A 19,315-nucleotide genomic window follows, 5' to 3' on the forward strand; every position below is an offset into this window, starting at 1 on the left:
GAGGCTATTATTCTGTCTACTACACAGCTCAATAAATATTTGTAGAATTGTTGAATGAACAGTAGAATCTCAGTATTGGAAATGTCTAGTCTCACCTCTTACAAAGTCTAAGAATCTCTTCCCTGTGACAGTTATTCTGCCTCTGCTTGAATACCTCTGATGCTGGGACCTCTTCCAACTCAACACTTCCAGGACTTGACATCTATAGACATTAGACATTTAGAGCTTTCTTCCTTATATTATTTCTGCCCTTCTTCCTTCTAGGGAACTATAATAATTGTATCTTCTATATGACTATTCTTACCAAATTTGGGGGAGGGGGGAACTATCATATTGTCTTCATCATTTTCAGATCTTTACTTAGCACATTTCTCTGTTTGTCATTGGGATGCAAAAAGATGGAAGACGGCCCTGTCTTCGAGGGGGCTATTGGAAAAGTGAATCCTACACATAGGAGTTAAATAGCAATCTAATTAAATGAGGTCGTCTATGTAAAGTGCTTAGCACTGTGCCTGGCACATAGCAAATGCTCCAAAATGTTACCTGCTCTTGTTGCTGTTATTACCACCCACTTATGCTCTGGGCCAAATGGGAGTTTGGGGAGGGAGCAGTGATTGGCAGAGGTTCAGGGAGGAGGGGAGATGGAAGAAAGGGCAGAATGTAAACAAACTCAGGGCAAAGGAGGAGGCATTCCAGGTTGGGCAAATATAATATGTGGGGGTCTAGAAGCCAAATTAAACAAATTAAGCACCCTCCCCCAAATCCGTCCACATTCCTAATCCTTGGAAACTGAATGTTTCCTCACATGGTGAAAGGGACTTGGCAGATGTGACCAAGTTAAGGATCCTGAGATGAGGAGGGCATCCTGGATTACCCAGGTGTGCCGAATGTAATCACAAGGGTCCTTGTAAGAAAGAGGCAGGAGGGTCAGAGTCTGGGAAAATTAATTGACTCATTTATTTCATGTAGAGCTTATCTTAACCAGCTTGGGCAAAACAGCATGTACTTTATACAAGTTGTAGGTAGCAGCTGCTCTGCAGCCTCTCCAGGCTCTTCCTCCTGACCCCTTCCTCAGACGTGCAGATTCTGGCTAAAGCCCCATCACCTCAAGCCTAGAGCTTGTTTCCAGTGGGACGAATGCTTCTTTTGACTTGTCTCTGATTCCTAACTCCAACCTGGATGTCGTCTTTAGTTCCTCCTTGGTTCTACGTTCCTCCCATGGCTACTAACTAACCCTGTCACACACCCCACTCAGCCTTACCCTCTAGACTGTCAAGGAATTTCACACAGACAGTCACAATGAGGAATAATGGAAGTGGGAGAGGCAGGGGCCAGGTCACAGCTGGACTGTAGATTTAGGAGTGATGCCTGGAAAGCTGTCTGTTGCATCAATGATGGTGACAATTAAGAAGTAGTTCCGACTGCAGAGAAAGCATGAGGGTACACCTGTGATGAGCAGAAGAGCTGAGGAGGAAAAGGAATTGGGGAGGACTTGTCCAAGTCCTGTGAGCCCTCCACTTGCTCCCCTCACCCAGACCTTCCTTCCCCCATCTTACTTCCTCTACAAGAGAGGTGGTGGGACAAAGGGTGACGCCTCTGGGTGGTGTTTTTTCTCCCTGAAAAACATGAACGCACATATAATGTGTTTTCTTTTAATAGTTCATCTGATTTTCCATTTTGAGATAGATATATATATCTATATAGAGATATATCTAATATATATGGGGCCTTTACATATGTATGACACCTAACAAAAGTACTAGAGACAGGCCAATACACTCTGTAATTTTCAGTGGTTGAAGCTAAGCTTTGCCATTTTGTTTCTGTTTTACAAGGAATCAGAAAATAAGGAGGTAAAGGCCAAATACTGTCTTTGGTAAAATTCTAGTCAGATATGAATTCATGGGCCACGTTAACTTTAAATGAGAAGAAATCAGAATGGGAACTTCGCACCTTCCCTTAAACCACCAGCCTAACAAAGCCCTTCTTAACAATGGGGCTACATTTGGCATATGAAGACAAGAGCGAAGTGTTTCTTTCATTATCTTCCAGCAGTGAGTTGAATTGGACACATTTTTGAGATGGTGAAAACAGGAACTTATAGAAAAAGAGAGAAAATTTTTTTCTTTAAAATTTCTTATTAGAGACACCAACACTTTATATTGTACATAAAAGAAGAAAAATACCGTTCCTCCTAGAGAACTAGATCTGTAAACCACTGTTTAAACAGTTCATGTAGAAAACCTGCAATTTAATAAGACTGGAAATAGGTTAACCTAGCATCCACTATTTCTTTCATTCCTGTTTACTCTATTATATAAGCACTTCCACAGCAAGCAGACCTCTAATTGTGTATACTTCAGTGAATGAGAAATGGGACTTGCTGCAGAATAAATTCTTGGGGGTAACTAAATTGCATACCACTTTCATATTTTTTTTTCCAAATTGCCCATTACTTTAAATGAAAACATGCTTTAGAAAAGAACTATAAACACTCAAAGCATGTCTCAAGGACCAGTCTCCCATCTCCCTTCTAATAAAATGTAGTTATGTTTCTATTTTCCAGTATTCTCCTGGTGAAAAATCCAAGAGATTTCAAAACTTTACTCACAGTTTACCAGAAACACTTGAAAAATTCACTTTCAAACCATTATGCGTGATCCAGCTTCAGTCCCTTTTTTAGCAAGTGAATGCATCTTCATTTCTACTCAGATGACACCAGGCACGTTTATAAGGACATCCCTCCTGGCTCACTCTATTCTGTCCTCCTGCACTTCAGACACAGACGTGTCATCTCACCCCACCTGGAGCAGCAGGAGTGAGGCAGAACATGGGCTTGGGAATCAGGAAGCCTGCCCTGCTGGGGCATCCTGCACAAGTCACATAAACTTTATGAGCCTGAGTTTTCTCATCTAAAAACTGGAAATATCAAACGTGCCTACCTACTAGTGTTTTTCTAAGATCAGGTGAGATTGTCCATATTGAAAACATTCTAAATACTGCCTAAATAATGGTTACAGTAATCACTTTTAAAATTGTGTGTGTGTGAAGTGTTTTGCTATTTTTTTAAATAGGTGTCAAGAAAGAATCCAAAAAATTCATTTTCAGGTTACAAGATGGGGAAATATCTTGCTATCCTTTTGGTTGTTCTTTTTAAATTATTCTCCTATACCATTAAGATTCTGCTCCTCACTGAAGTGAACCCTTCCAAGAACTACAGGACATTTTTGAGTCCCACCCCTATCTCTACCGCCCTGCTGTTACTTCTTGTAACCAAAGGCAAGTCACTAGGCCTATTTAAATAGAAATCTAGGAAAATCCTCACCTGTTAGCATTTCATGATCACATTGTCTCAGAAACTGGGGAATATCTGTTTTTTTTTTTTTTTTTTTTTTTTTTTTTGCAGAGCTGTAAAGCACTATTTAAATGTCAGCTTCTTATTGTGATGTGATCTGCTTGTGACGGTGCTACAGGAAATTGGTTCTTTAACTAGGAATACACAGTACGCTGTAATCAAAACAGGTTGAAGAACGTAGTTTCATAAAATTAGTGAACCCATCTGTGATGCTAAGTTGTTCTATTTTGATCTCCCCCACCTAAAATTTACTGATTCCAGAAATTGGGAGTGACCAGACATCCCTATCTTAAGGTGGTAATGATAGGTGCTCTGATCCTAAAGAAAAACACATACACACACAAATTAGTTCCTCTTCCTACAAGTGATACTACCAGAATCCAGCCTTGCAAAAGCAAGTAAGTTTTTGCCTCCAAATCCACACAAGGAAATAAAGTTGATTGTGGGGTGCTTTTGCTCTCCTGTGGTTCTGGGTTGACTAGAGAGTGAGGGATAGGGACCAAAAAAATCTGTGGTACAAATCTGCAGTTTCCCATAAAGCCACTAATCCAACCTTGAGGTTCTGAACGTGTCCCTTCAACAGGATTTAGATTTCTCCCCATCAGTTACCAACGTATTATCCAATATATAGCATCAAAAGGATGTAGCAACCTGAATTTGTTTATTTCTATTAGTGGGTTTGCTGCAGCATTCCCCACCTTTGCTGGTATTAATCTCAGCATTGTAGGCTGTGTCTTGGCTCCATATTTGTGAGTCATAAATGGCATTTACATAAAATCTGTGCCTATATTTATACTATCTCTCTTTGTCAGTTCAGGAGATTTAGTATCCCACTTCATACCCCCAAAACCTAGTTTAATACTGTGGAAAGTCACGTATGTCTCATTCATTGTACACACAAAGCCTAACTCCATAATTCGGACTTAAGGTGACAAAGAGCTAACCGGATGGAACATCAACATAGTCAAAGGCTGTAACACAAAGAAGCACCCACAGGCACTGAGAGTGGAACTCAGTGTTAGTGGGTTGAATTTTGACAAATTATGCCTCACTGAGGATGAAGCTTCAAAGCAGCCAGGCATAACCGCCTTATCAGATGTCTCCTGAATAAGGATACAGCCTTTTGCTCGTTGTCCAACTGATGTTCTGAAATTAAAGCCTTTCATGCAGAATACACCCCGCATTTGAAAAGAAACAAGATTTAGTGCCTCCAGGGGGTGTTTGGCACCTTTTTCACCAAAAGCAGAAGTGTTTGCCATTCACCCCTGTGTGTGTGTGTAAGATGAGATGCCAGATTAATTTTCATTTACTAAAGATTCCCATTGGAACCATGAGGTTTATTGAGAGTCACTGGAAAATAATATCCTCCAATCAAACATCCCACTCACCTGGGCTCTCCTGTCAGTTCACTGCATTCCTGGCTCAGAGCTGAGGACCGTTGTTGCATCTGTGCCCCAGCAACCTGTTCACTATCAACAAATTAATGGAAGGAAAGCGAGGGTGCATTCAAAGCATGAGCGCAAACAGAACAGGAGGCTGTGCATAAGAGCTATAGCCAAAATCGGGTCAGACTCGAGAAGCCAGATAGAAGTCAGATAAGCCGTTTTATAATGTGGTGCATTGTTTTATGAATTCAGATTAACCATGATTAGACTCCTGAAACATGATAGCCACATATAAGAAAGATCTGATACAGCTTAGCCTTAAGGTGGGTGTAAGTCTAGTGATCTAACAATAATATTAAAAATCAAGGGAGAGGAGTCAGTGGTTTCCTCTCAACCTTATCTGGATATATTCAACAGCTGTTTGACAAACAATAAGCAGTTCTGGCTAAACAATCCTTTTCCAGCAAACACTACTGAGCCTCTTCCTATGCCACTGCATCTCAGGCAAGCATATTAATTGCTTCAGATAGGTCCCTGTCTTAGGTCAGCTTCCCTGGAAGCAGCGACTGAGTCGGACGGGGATTCTTGTGCTAGTGTATGATTAGGGAGAGAAAAGCAGGAGAGGGCAGGGGTGAGAGCCAAGCAAAGATGTGGTCCTGGCTCCATCCTAGCCTCATCCTGATCCTGCGGGGAGCTCTGGGGCGCAGCTTGCACCACAGAGTCCTACTGACTTGAGGCAGGGCCCAGACTCCTGTGAGCCCTTAGTGATTGTGGGGGATGGGAGCCCCAGGCAGATGGGTGGTGGGACACCAACAGCATCCGTCATGGTAGCTACACTGATGGCACAAAATCTATAGGTGCCACGCAACATGGTAAAAGACATAGTTCTCATCCCATCCCTGACCTCACTAAGGACATCATGACATGGCATGGGCCCCTCACGTGACCCCTCTAAACATCAGTTTCCTAGTCTCTAAAATGGGAAAGGGGCGTGGCAGGGTTGGATTAGGTGATCCCTATACTCCCAGCTCTGAAATGCACAAGGGAAGTGATGGGGAGGCTCACTGAGGAATAACTGATGTTTTTTCTGCTCACAGAAGGGGAATAATTAATGTAAATGTGTCCCTGAATGACCATTCCATTAAAAGTTCTTCTCTCACCTGGAATAGCTCTGGATACAGAGGCAAATCTGAGAAGACAAGCAGTAAAGTTGCCCTGAAGGCATGTGTTTTAAAAAGAATGGCAAGGCTCTGTCTTTAAACAAAGTGCTTTCATGGCAGTTTACCTGAGGGAGCATTAATGCAACCAGACAGCCTCATTTAACTGACCCCTGATCTAAGTGAATTAGAGACAAGAGGCTGGTGTAAAGCACTAGCCAGAGGCTGTCCCTGCAAAATGGTACAACCTCTATGGGGAGCATTTTGGCAAAAATCTGTCAAAATTATAAATACATTTTCTCTTTGACCATGCAGTCTCCCCTCTCAGAATTTATCCTACAGGAGTATATGTATGAAATGACATGTGAATTTATTCACTGTGCCACGTTTCCAAAAATAGTCAAAGATTGGGAACAACACAAAGTTCTATCAATAAAGGCCTAGTTAAAAAACAACTATGGTACTGTCTGCACAGTAGAATACTGTGCAACCGAGAACATTCTATACAGATGTGTAGAGCTAGGGCTGGGACTGGAGCTCACAAACCCCTCAATCCCATTGTTCAGGCTGGGTCACAAACCCTTCACACACAGGTCTACAAGCTAGGTAACCGGAAGAAAGGTCCTCGGAGTCTTGGTTGAAGAAAGAAGAGTCTTTATTCAGTACACAGACATCTCAGAGCTAGGCAATTCAAAGAGAAACTCAGAAACTCAACTGCTACCAACAAACTCCAAAGAAAAACTGAGCAGCTGCCAGCAAAGTAAACATGCTCTCTTTTTAGATGCGAGCTCTCTGCCAGCCAGCACTGCTTCACCAACTCTCAAACACACAATAGCAACAAAACTAAAAAGATACATTGGCACGCACATGCACCAACTCTACCCCCACACACAATTTGTTTACAAAGAATGTGCTGCACCACACCCAACTGGACCCGAGGTGAGAGGGCCTGATTAAACTACTCTATTTTCCCAATAATATGGAAAGTTCTCCAGGATATATTAATAAGTGAAAAGGCAAGTGGAAGAACAGTATATTATAGAATAGTATTATATCAATCATAAACACATATGCATGTATAATAAAAGTATGCTGCTTTCATATAGGAATGGAGGTCATAGAGTATATATTTATATTGAAGTGTATCCCTGGATATCTGGAAATTGTTTTTGTGTAAATGGAAAGAAGCTTCTATAAGTGGTTACCTATAAAGGGTGAGAGAGTGGGAAAATAAGATAGATAAATAGGTAGGTGGGAATGAGTATTCTTACCAAATGCCCGTTGTAGAAAATTTTTTTCTGAATTTTTCCCAACCACCATGGGCTACTCTGTAAGGAAAATGGAGCATCTGTTTAATTAAAAAATAAAGTGAAAATTTAAAGTCAAGCATCAACAAAAGCTGGTCATTCCAACTTCCCTCATTTCATGCTTTGGTTCAGGGACTGGCAAACTATGGCCAGTGGTTAAACAGTTGCAACAGAGACCATACTCGCATGGTCCACAAAGCTGAAAATATTTACTATCTGGCTCTTTACGAAAAATGTTTGCCAAGTCCCAGTTTAAATTATGGAGGTATTCGTAAAACAGCTGTGACTACCCTTACTAGTAAGCTTCTGATACTGAAGGGTTTTGTCTTCTTGAAGTCAGCTTTTCTGTTCACAGATAGCTTATGCACCAAGAAAATGAGGCAGGTGGGGTACTGTATCAGTTAAGAGAGCATGGACTCTGGAGACAGATGGTCCGCGTTTAAATCTGTGTTCTGTCCCTTACGACTGTGTGACCTTCAGCAACTTAACTTCCAGAATTCTCCGTTTCCTCATAGAATTGTTTGGAAGATCCTCCCTCATAGAGTTGTTTGGACGTTTAAGTATATTAATGTTGGGAAGGGGGTTAGCACAATACCTGTTAGTTAGCATTATCACCTAATATTGTGACTTTTTTTAACAGGGTGATGACCAGTTAAATGTATTTGGAGAAGACACCATGGGAGGTGAGTTTCCTTTACTCATCAGTTTAAAGTTGTCATTTTAGTAGCTTTGAGCATGCCTTTTTTATTAAACACCACCTAAGAGACAATAAAATACCAACAGCACGCACTTTCCCATTAGCCAGGGAACATGACTAAGAGTGGAACTTTGGATCTCTCCCCTCTTGGTCCATGTAAAGAGCCAAAGGTATGCATTACTAAGAGATGCATTTCCTAACTGCCCAGAGAACATGACTCCCCAGATGCTCAATGAAAAGAGGATGTTCTGGTCAAATATGTTTGGGAAATGTTCAAAATTGGATCCCCATTGGAAGATTCACATCTATAGCAGAGTAAGGCTCCCAGAAGACCTGCAGTAAAGAGAGCTAACTTTAATTCCACATTCTTCACACTTAATTGGAACACAAAACTTTTTTTCCTGCATAGTAGTTACTATTCTGCAGTGTTCCTTTGGGACCCGACCTAACATACACCAGGATTATACTGTTTTGTCATTTTTGTCATATTAAAAGTCTTGCAAAAACTAAAAATCCACCCACAATTAGCTATTCATGTAACTAAAAATAAATAAAATTATTGAATTCAGAACTGTCCAAAAAAGATAGTTTATGATTGTCTTAGATAAAACCTTCTCACGTTCCCACTCGGTAACAACAGTTGTTATGATTACGATTCATGGAAATATGTTTATAGTATTGACTGTGTACACACACAAGTAAGTGATCTGGCTTTTTACATAACCCCAGCTCTAAGCCTGCACTGATCGTTGAGCATGAGGTAGCAGATAAAGTGTCATTTGATGATAATGGCAATAGCAGTGTTTGAAAATTGCAGTCACCAAATGATATCATTGTGATTCATGGGGCAAGGCCCATAAACATGAGCCATAACTCAGCTGTCGCTTAGCTAAGTGCAAATAATCAACTTGGTCTCAACTGGATAGGGGATGATTGATGGCCTGAATAAAGTTTCCATTTTTCCTGGTTATAAAATTAACAAATACTCACTGTGGAAACTTTTTAAAGTAGAAAATAAAAGTCATCTAAAACCTTATGACCTGTAAATAATCACAGTGTAACATTCTAGTATATTGCATTCCAGTGTGTTGTCTGTACGTCTGTTTTTACATAGTTGAGAATACATGTGTATATACAAATATTATCTCCAAATTTTTTCTACATGTCATAAGCATGTTCCCATATCATTAAAAACTCTCTATAAAGTTAATTTGTAATGACTACATTGTATAAATGTACCATGATTAGTTAAAAAAAATAACTTTTAAAAACTTAAATAGAATACAACCATACAAAAATAGAATAATAATAACCCTGGCCACTTTCCTAGATTCCAAATAGATTAGAAGTTGCTCATCTTCATAAAAATAAACTAGCAAGCCGGAGAACAGGAAAGGACCATCTAGTCCCACATGTTAGGAACACCAGTGTATCCATCTTTAATAGAAAACTCCAGACAACATAAGATTTTTCCAGTGACCGTGGGCTACCCTGTAAAGAGATTAGAGCATCTTAACTAAAAAGAGCAAAAAATTTCATCTTTCCATATGAATACCATATGGTTCCAAAGACCCCCCCAATTCACTTCTTTCCTATGCTTCCAGCTCTTCCTCCCTTCTTTGTCCCCAACCCAATTCTTCATGCCCCATTCTCTCTCTCTCTCTCTCTCTCTCTTTTTGGTAGAATTGGGGCCTTCACTCAGCTAATAGTGGATTCCTGTAAAAATGTAGCATTGTTTATATAAATGAACCATCCCAATTCCACTAAAAAATAAGTTTTAAAACTGTTTTATAAAGTTTTATAAACAGGTTAAAATGATGTTTAACTTACTTATAAATAAGTTATGCTAAATTTTTAAAAGTAGTTGTCATCTACATAAAATGTAAAGTGTAAGCCACAGTACTATCGGTTCATTTTAAGTGTAAAAATTATAATTTCACCACCAAGATGGGAAGTAAAAAACCTATGACCTCTCCAAGTAATCACATCCCCCATCATTTTAGTCAACTCATACCCAGAGGGATAGTGATAGCAGCCGCTGCCAGAGCCAGAAAAGAGCCCAGAGTGCCACCTAGACGAGGAAGTCAGGGGCTGACTCCATCCAGTAACACGCCTCTCCCAAGGGTTCTCCCTGCTTCGACGGCTGCTCTAGGAACCTCAGCAGCCCAGGATCCAGAATGCACATCCAAGGGGCTGGGGTTCCAACAAAAAACACCAAATGCCTTTGAACTCTAGTGTCTTTACTATAAAACTCCATGCAAATTTTTCATCCTACATCATAATATATTAATGTCTACTCAACTGTCTTGCAGTTTGAAAAGCATCTCCCTTAACATAGGCATTAACAAGAATGAGAAATTGTTCACAATTATCTTCCGTTATTCTATCAACACTTGCATCTGTTTAAGGGAAGCATCCAGCCTCAGATGCATTCGTTTGGTCAGCATGGTGCTCCAAAAACTTAACTTTGACTGTTGACGATTGTTAACCACAGCCCACACCATCCACACCCATCCACAGAATCTTTGCCTGGCCTTTGTCTAAGCACATCAAAGAAACCTTTCTGGAAGCCAGCATAGTTCTTGTTCGTGGAATCGGCCTACCACCTCACCACCCCACTCATGCTGCTGAAAAATTAGCCCGTCCAAGGATGGAATTTTACCTGGTGAGATTCTCTGACCCTGGAAGCACCTGCATCCTAAGCTTTGCACCGTCCTCATTTGCTTAGGATGGGCCTCTAGATTGGAGCAGTACCTGCCTATGTGGCTTGTGCAGATTCCAGCTCTGAACTTCACAGCATCCTGAACTAGCCTGCAGCTGCAATCTTTACCCACCTTAAAACTCTGCCTCCAGGGCAGAAGCCTGACCCTGCACTGGCACAGTTGAGTAAGCAGCATGTTGACTCACGTGTAGCTGGTTGGAATCGAGTGCATATGAAGTCTTATCTTCATAAATATAATCTTAGGATCTTAAAGCAAGGGAGGTTGCTCATCTCAACTCCTGTCTGAAATAGTTTTAGGTAGGAGTGCTGTTTCTCTTGTCCCTGGGGCCCTCACTCTATTTTTTTATTTTTATTTTTTAATTTGAGGATCCCCTGCTTCCAGATTCAAACAGTAACCATTAGCATTTTTTGAGCCCAGAGACTCTAAGTTCTCAGAGTTGTTCCCAATTCTGGTTTTCAGTTGTAGTCATCCCTTCAAGTGACCTCACCCTCACCTAGTGTCTCTTATAATCATGGTTTATTTAGGAAGATACCTGAAACATATGACAATAATAACATTATAACTTTAGCTGAGGGACAAAGAAGGCCACTTCCTCAGGTGACCCATTCATTTATGGGAACCACAGAATCATCAGTATTTGAACCAAAAGAGGCATTAAAGATCATTGGGTCCAACCCATTGATTTTACAGATGGAATAACTGAGGCCCAAGGAAAGGAAGTCACTTGCCAAGTCGAGCCACTTGGTAAGAGGACCAGAAATGTAGCTCTTATCTTCCCCCCAGGACCCCCTACTGCACCACCTGGCAATCAGAATCCTTTAGGGTTCCACAAAGCCCAGAGAGTTTCACATTTTGCTTAAAATTCCTAGCACAAATCATTCTTTTGCCTTAAAGCAGTGGATCTCAAAATTTAATGCTTGCTTACCACCATCCTGGTCTTTACTCTATCTCAATACTAACCACCTATACTGTATATTATCTACTTAATATTTTTCTGTAATTGACTCACTGAGGTTACTTAAATACATTTATTTTAAAAGGAAATCTTATATACTACCTTAAATGGGAGGTGGCATTATTTGTTGTAAATAGAAAGTATTTTTTTAAATATTGTCTTCCAGATACTCTACTTGGGTTTTAACCCCTCTTTATTGAAAGGGAGAGTTGCAGATGTCTAAAAATGTTAAGTAACACCAAACTGAGATACTTAGGAAGCATTTTAAATAATTTTTTTAAATAGCTTTCTTTGTGATTTATGTTATTTAATGACATCAGTTTTACTACCAAAAATTGACGGTATATGTTAAAATGAAAATATATTACCTTGGTCTGGGAATAAAGGTGAAATGGTTATCAGTGCCTGTTAATTGCAGCCTGTTAACGTTCGCTCAATTTCAAGCTTATCAAATAAAACTACAAGATTTGGGGTTTTACATAACATGAGTAAAACCAGGGTTCAATATAGTATTTTTTGCCAATAACTTAAGTTATTCTTATTTTAAAGGCTTCATGGAAGATTTGAGGAAGTGTAAAATTATTTTCATGATTGGTGAGTAACAGCCCTCAAATTTTCTGTACAATTGCTAATAATAACACTTTGATAATGAAAGACTATGAATTTCTCACTCTTTTTTGAAATCTTGTCCTTTGGTCAGAATAACACCCCAAAGGTTTCCAGACTGTTGCTTTCATTTACACATTTTTATATTGCTTTTGGCATTATATCTTTTCAGCATAGAAAAAGGAGGACTCCAAGAAACACCAAACCCCTGAATTTAGCTCTACAGTAACAAAGTAGGCCACAAGGGTGAGAGGATGCCGTCTGTTAAAATCTAACATACTCCTTTTCTGTTTGAACACTGATGCTCTCCTTCCTAAACTAAATGCATCAGTGACCACATATTCAAATATGTTTAAATAGCTCTACCTTGTATTCTACCCAGCTAATGGTAAAAACTGTCTAATTTGTTCTGCACCTTAGTACAATGAAACTCATTGATAAGTTAATTGTGGGATGATATGCATTTGTGGGGGCTTCAGGATGGCTGAACACGTAGGGGTTCCTGAAGGGTGGCACACCCAGAGAGGGCATGGAAGCTCCGCACCCCTTCCCCCATACCTCACCCTATGCAGCTCTTCCATTCGGCTGTTCATTTGTGTCCTTTGTAATAAGCCAGTAAATGTCACTTTCTTAGTCTTCACAAGCCTGAGCTTCTGCCCGAGCCCACTCTCCACTTCAGGGATCAGCCAGCTCCTGTGGCCCTACACCCAGGTCTCTTGGCACAAAGGACAGATTTCATCTCCTTTCTCATCTTCATCGGGGTTGTCAAGTGACGACCTGTGGGCCACAATAGCAGGGGACTGTCATCTGACCATTTCTCAAGCCCTGGAAGCCTGTCTTCTAAAAGGGAGGCTGCTCGGGGTCCTCTAAGGGAAGGAGAGGAATGGAATCCCATTCCTGCTTCTTACCAGATGTGTGACTCTGGAAAATGGATGTACTCTCTGTGCGACTGAACTTCTCCACTGTAAAATGGGGAACAATTGAAACCTTCCCCACACAGTCGTGTGGAGAAAATGAGAAAACTTAAATAAATGTTTGGTGCATTAAATACACACACACACACACACACATATTTGGGGCTAACCAACATTTTCTGAGCACCTGCTATGCTCCAGTTATCTCATTTAATCCTGACACAATCCTATAGGTTGGTATTGTATCCCTATTACATAGACGAAAAAACTGAAACCCAGGAAGGTTAAGGAACTTATCCAAGATCCCATAGTCAATGAGTGTGAGAGCCCGATTTCCATTTTTCCTCATGGAAATAAATGGGACTAGTTAGGCAGCAGTTAAAAATGTACAGAAAAGCACATGTATTTTCAAAGCGTCTCTCAAATGTTAGTATTTTTTCCTCTAATCATTCAAGTAAATAAAAACATTAATACAGCTACCTGCACATTTTTCAGAAAATAAATATTTATATTCAGAAATAATGAAAAAATCTTCTCCTCACTGAGTGGGGAAAGAATGGCTGTCAGCACCACCGAAATATAATCAGATAAACTTAGAATCTTGTGTGCCAAAGTCAGGATGCTTCCTTGGAAATCTCTGAGTAAACCTCTCAGATGTGGAAACTGAGGCCCAGAGAAATTAAGGGGTTTGGCCAAGGTCATTCAACCAACTGGTGGCAGAGAAAGGACCAGTGTCCGCAGCTGGAGTCCCTCACTCCAGGGGTTGTCCCCTCCACCACTCACTTGTCTTGGTTGTCAACCTGAGCTCAAACTGTCTCACACATCCAGCCTTCTGACAAATACTTATTGGATATTGCACCCATTCTGGGCAATGAGCAGGAGTCACAGAGCTTCCATCTTAGACAAAGAGAAAAATTAATATATTGCAAACCTTGAGAAGTACTAGGAAGGAAACAAAGCTGTAATAGGGAACAACCTGGGTCAAGTGTTTGGGGTAAAATTGGGTGATTAGAGAGCGTGACCAGGGACACCTTCCGTGAGGAGGTAACATATAAGCAGAGAACTAAGTGAGAGATGGATGGGGCCAGGGAAGGGATTAATGAGATGTGAGAGGAGGGAAAATTCTAATCAAAGAGAACAGCCTGTCTCAAGCAGTGAGACCTACCTTAGTTCTACTTCTCATTGGTTTGCCTGTAGTTGACCTTAGCCTTGGGAGCTGGATAGATTCTTCCCACACTTATTTTACATTCTTTTCAGAAAGTAAAAGTATATTACTTGTATTTCTTACAGAAGAGAAACTCAACATCATAATTTCAAAGGAAAATCACTTGTGCTATAAATTACTAAAATTCCCTTTTCTGCATTAATTTTAATAACCAATTTTCTTGGCATCCACACCATGCACAATGCATTTTATTTTCTGTTCAGCTTTTATATTAGGGGCCAAATTAGGAAAAGGAAAAACCCTTTAAACTTGATATCTAGGAATTCAAAGTAGGAGCCCTTATTATCACACAGAATCTATGTTTTTAATAGTGTGGTTCAAAAAAGTTTCTAAAAATAGTACGGCATGTTTTGTGGTTGTTACTCTCTCTAGCAGTAATATTATTTCAGGTTTATCCATTGTTTAGCTTTCACAGTTGAATTTCGAAATTTATTTTCAAATGTCTCTTTTATCTGTCTAGGTATAACTAAAGACCTCAACCCACCTATGCCCTTCAGGAAGTCGAATAGCACAATGTAAAATCTTTGGCATTAGACAAAGTTTGAGGCCCCCAAGGGTCCACAGATCACACTCTGAGAACCACTGCTCTGAGCAAAAGTTTTCTTTTATATCTAACCAAACTCTCCTGTATTTCAACTTACTGGTCAGTCACTACTCTAATAAAAGAGATCTCAGCTTACCATTTGGGGAGTAGAAGGTCAAAGCTACTGTGATATGAGAGGAAATGACTGCTCTTCTAAGGTATTTACTGGACTCTGAAAATTAAGGCCTTAGTTCTAAATACTTCGTTGATAGATAGCAGAATGGTATTTGGGGACTGCATTACTGCAGGTTAATTTGAAGCTTATAAAAATACTCAGGATTTCATAGACACACTTGTAGCTGTTTTGATGAGTTTTAATAAACGAGGGTCATTTGATTTCACCAGAACAAGTGTGGTTTGTCTATATGCGAAGATGACTGAATTTTTCATTTTTCAAATTGTTGTCTTGGCATCTACCAGAACCACAGTGGGGCTGCAGTGTTAGCCAGAGCCTAGGTTGGCATCCTCTTGTTAGTCTTAAGACTCTTCCTCTGATTTAAAGTATCCATTTGTTCCTTTTTATCCACAGAAAGGTCCAAACTCCTCAGGCTGGCCCTTCAAAGCTCTCTCATGACTGGACTCCACGTGTCTTTCCCATTTCCCACTACACCCCCACATCAGCCTACGGCTCCAACCCCACCTCCATCCTTATTATCTCTTGAATTTGCCCAGCTTATGCCAGTCCTTTCACTTAGAATGTCTTCGCCCCTCTCTCATCACGCCCCAAGGTCAGGTTTAAGTTCTAGCTCCTGAGAAGTCTTCTCTAATCACCAGCCTTCCTCTGTACTCCTCCATCACTTATGTCTGCATTGCTCATTTGGATACCCCATAATGACCAGAACAGCAAATATTTGTTGGAATAGTGAATTCTTTAGGAAGTAATGTGGTTTGTTTCCATAACAACCGAAATAGCAATTGGAATTCCTGGACTGGACCTGACAGGCAGGTCGTTGCTGCTGTAGCTGTTTCTTGCAGGACAGTTTTTAGGTTAACTATGAGCCTAATCAGACACTGCTTTCTCCGTGTAGCTGCTACCCTCTCACTGAAAACAAGCAACAACAACAACTTTTTCCCCTAAGCTGGTGCTGTTTTTTGCTCATTTGCAAGGCAGTAGTTATAAGCGGGGGCAGGTGATAGCACCGACTGCCCTCCAAGTGGAATGAATGTCCAGAGAAAACAGACCATTTGCACCAGCAGGAAAGGTGACAAAGATGGCCCTAGCTGACCCTTTGAATATCGTGTGAATGTTGTTACCTTTTTGTTCATGAAAAAAGCAGCTCAGTAGCTGTTTATAAAGAAATACCTTTCAGCAGACAGAGAAGAGATCCCCCCAGGGTAGGGCCAGATGATCAAAAGGGTTCAAAAAGGTTCTACGGACTTTGGTGGTTCACAGGGAGATACAAGAACCTGTGCAGGTGCACAAGACTGGGACTCAATCATTTTCAAAAACAGCATATTATTTGGAAAATGTAAAACTATCCTTTAAAGAGCCTTGTTCTGTCCCACTAACAGGTTCCTACAGTTTCTCACAAGCTTTTCTGATACATTTTTCTTTTTTTTTCTTTCTTTCTTTTTAATCTCTTGACCATTATCACACGATTATTTAATCTATTTTGGCTTCTTTTTCCTGTTTCCATTTTTCATTGCCTGCCTATGCCAAAAATGTGACATACCCAAATTCTTGTTCATTTATTTCCAAAGCCTGGTAGAAATACTTCAACTTGAAAAACATTTCTGACTTTTCAGGGTGTGATGTTAATGGCATAATGATGAAGACATCACTCAATGTCCATAGCTTTCAGAGTGTCAGGGACACAGGTGGCCTTGTGTACACTGGCATTGGTGATATGATAAAGTGCTTTTAAGTAGTGTGCTTGGGAGGTATTTTGACAATATTTTGTGTTATTCTACGTATTTTTAACCACTGCACAAATAATTCTATTTATTTTCCTTAGGGAAACTGGAGAAATGGGAATTTTTGCTTAAAACTCAATATTTCAATGTCTGTCACTATTTTATTATAGTCCTATTGTCATTTCATTATTGCTTCATTATTAAAGAACTATGGATTAATTTTTAGAGTATCTACTTGGCACTCAGCATGAACACTTTTGATGGAATTGACTCACATATTGGACTAAATCAAATATGAAAAAAAAATCTGATTGTTTTAACTCAATGTAGTTGTAATAGAAGGCAACATTTATCAAGCCCTTAACATATGCTACACACTATATAATGCACTTTATAATGTTATCTTATTGAATGCTGGTATCCACCCTATGGAGCAGTACTTCTGCCACCTGACTTTTCAAGTAAGACATCAGAAAGTTAAATGATTTGCTAGTAAGTGTTGGATCTGGGGCTAGAAAGCTTGGATTTTAACATTGGCAACAAATGCTGCCATTTGTTTTTCTTGAAGTGACAGGTTTTATTTATTTTCAAGAAAATGTCTGCCAGATACTCAGGTCTGAAAAACCGTAGTTTGTCTGTTACAGATGGTCTCTCCAAAAGTAGAAATGGTGTTCAATTTCAAAAGCATCTAGTTTAGTAACTCAAGCAATCACACAAGTGCTTTTCCTCGAGAAAACCATCACACCTAGGTGTGCTAAGTGCCTTATGCATACTGCCCTTCTGTCACACAAAATATTAAAATGATACGTACTTAAGGGCCAGAATGAAATAAAATTAATCTTTTTTACTGCTTCATCCAGGGCATTCTTAAGTAACGTTGGCATTTTCTTTTTATCTTTTTTTTTTTAACTACAAGTGCATGGTAGTGAAGGAAACAATGACTGGTACATCTGATGTCACTGCCTTGATTCACCACAGTGTTACAACCACTGCTCATGCGCCATCCATGAAAAGCAAACAACCTCTTGGTGTGATAATGAAAATAGGGGACCCCCCCAGGTCTGTGGACCACACTTTGAGAACCACCACCCTGGGGTTAATTGGGGTGTGGGTGGAAGTGTTCAGCAGGACAGAAAGAAATCCCAAAGTCAGCATTTAGGGGATCTTGAAGGGAAAAAATTCCCTTGTGCCTTGTTTTCACTTGTCCTTGCAAAAGTGAATAACATTACAGATGTGAGGAAGGGGTCAGGGAAAAGGGGTGCCTCTACTGAAAGCCCCTGTTTCTTCAGGCTCTTGTAGGCCTGAGAAAGTTCTGAATGTTTCTCTGCAGCCAGTGGTGCAAGGGATGCCTGAAAGTAAAGCTCGTGTGCTTGTCAGAAGAGGGCAGAGATGAATGGATCAGGGAGACCAGCAGGAGGCCCCAGAGCGGGGCTGGATGGAAGGTAGAGGGGTACACCTCAGGGGACCAGTAGCAGCGGGAAGAATCAGGACTGGAGAAAGGGCCCTAACCCAGAGACTGGACTTTGAACTGGACTAACAGGATTGTCAGAAATCACTGGATAGGACTAAGAAAACCCAGACTAAATTTGACTGAGTTTCCACTATGAAGTAAAACCAGGCGGCTCATGGTTTATTTTAAGCTCCAACTTTTTTTTTTTTTTTTTTTTAATTTTATTTTGTCGATATACATTGTAGCTGATTAATGCTCCCCATCACCAAAACCTCCCTCCCTTCTCCCTCCCCCCCTCCCCCCCAACCATGTCCTTTCTGTTTGTTTGTTGTATCAACTTCAAATAATTGTGGTTGTTATATCTTCTTCCCCCCCCCCGGTTTGTGTGTGTATGTGTGTATGTGTGTGTGTGAATTTATATATTAATTTTTAGCTCCCTCCAATAAGTGAGAACATGTGGTATTTCTCTTTCTGTGCCTGACTTGTTTCACTTAATATAATTCTCTCGAGGTCCATCCATGTTGTTGCAAATGGCAGTATTTCATTCGTTTTTATAGCTGAGTAGTATTCCATTGTGTAGATGTACCACATTTTCCGTATCCACTCATCTGATGATGGGCATTTGGGCTGGTTCCAACTCTTGGCTATTGTAAAGAGTGCTGCGATGAACATTGGCAACTTGACTGGGTTAAGGGATATGCATACAGGTGGTAAAGCATTATTTCTGGGTATGTCTGTGAAGTGTTTCTGGAAGAGACGGGCATTTGAACCATGGGCTGAGTAAGGAAGATCCACCCTCACCACTGTGGGTGGGCACCATCCAATCTACTAAGGACTCAGATAGAACAAAAAGGTGAATCCTTTCTCTCTTCTGGAGCTGAGACACCGTTCTTCTCCTGCCCTTGAACATCAGAAGTCCAAGTTCTCAGGCCTTTGGGCTCCAGAACTTACACTAGCAGCCCCCAGCTTCTCAGGGCTTTGGCCACAGATTGAGAGTTGTACCAGCAGCTTCCTTCATTCTCCAGCGTGATAGGCGGCCTATCGTGGGATATCTCACCTCCATAATCAAGTGAGCCAATTCCCATAAAAAATCCCCTCTCATAT

At 40.5% G+C, this 19,315-nt stretch overlaps 1 protein-coding gene across 1 annotated transcript in view; it reads left to right on the plus strand.

Annotated features, from left to right (window-relative positions):
- The window catches only part of AK5 (adenylate kinase 5), a 243,505-nt gene that overhangs the window by 163,080 nt on the left and 61,110 nt on the right, over positions 1–19,315 (plus strand). The window contains exons 9-10 of the mRNA XM_063104609.1: positions 7,845–7,887; positions 12,129–12,173. Coding sequence (XP_062960679.1) covers positions 7,845–7,887; positions 12,129–12,173 — 88 coding nt within the window. The remainder of the gene's footprint in view (positions 1–7,844; positions 7,888–12,128; positions 12,174–19,315) is intronic.

The sequence above is a fragment of the Cynocephalus volans genome, chromosome 8, assembly GCF_027409185.1.
Source record: "Cynocephalus volans isolate mCynVol1 chromosome 8, mCynVol1.pri, whole genome shotgun sequence".
Lineage (NCBI taxonomy): Eukaryota > Metazoa > Chordata > Mammalia > Dermoptera > Cynocephalidae > Cynocephalus > Cynocephalus volans.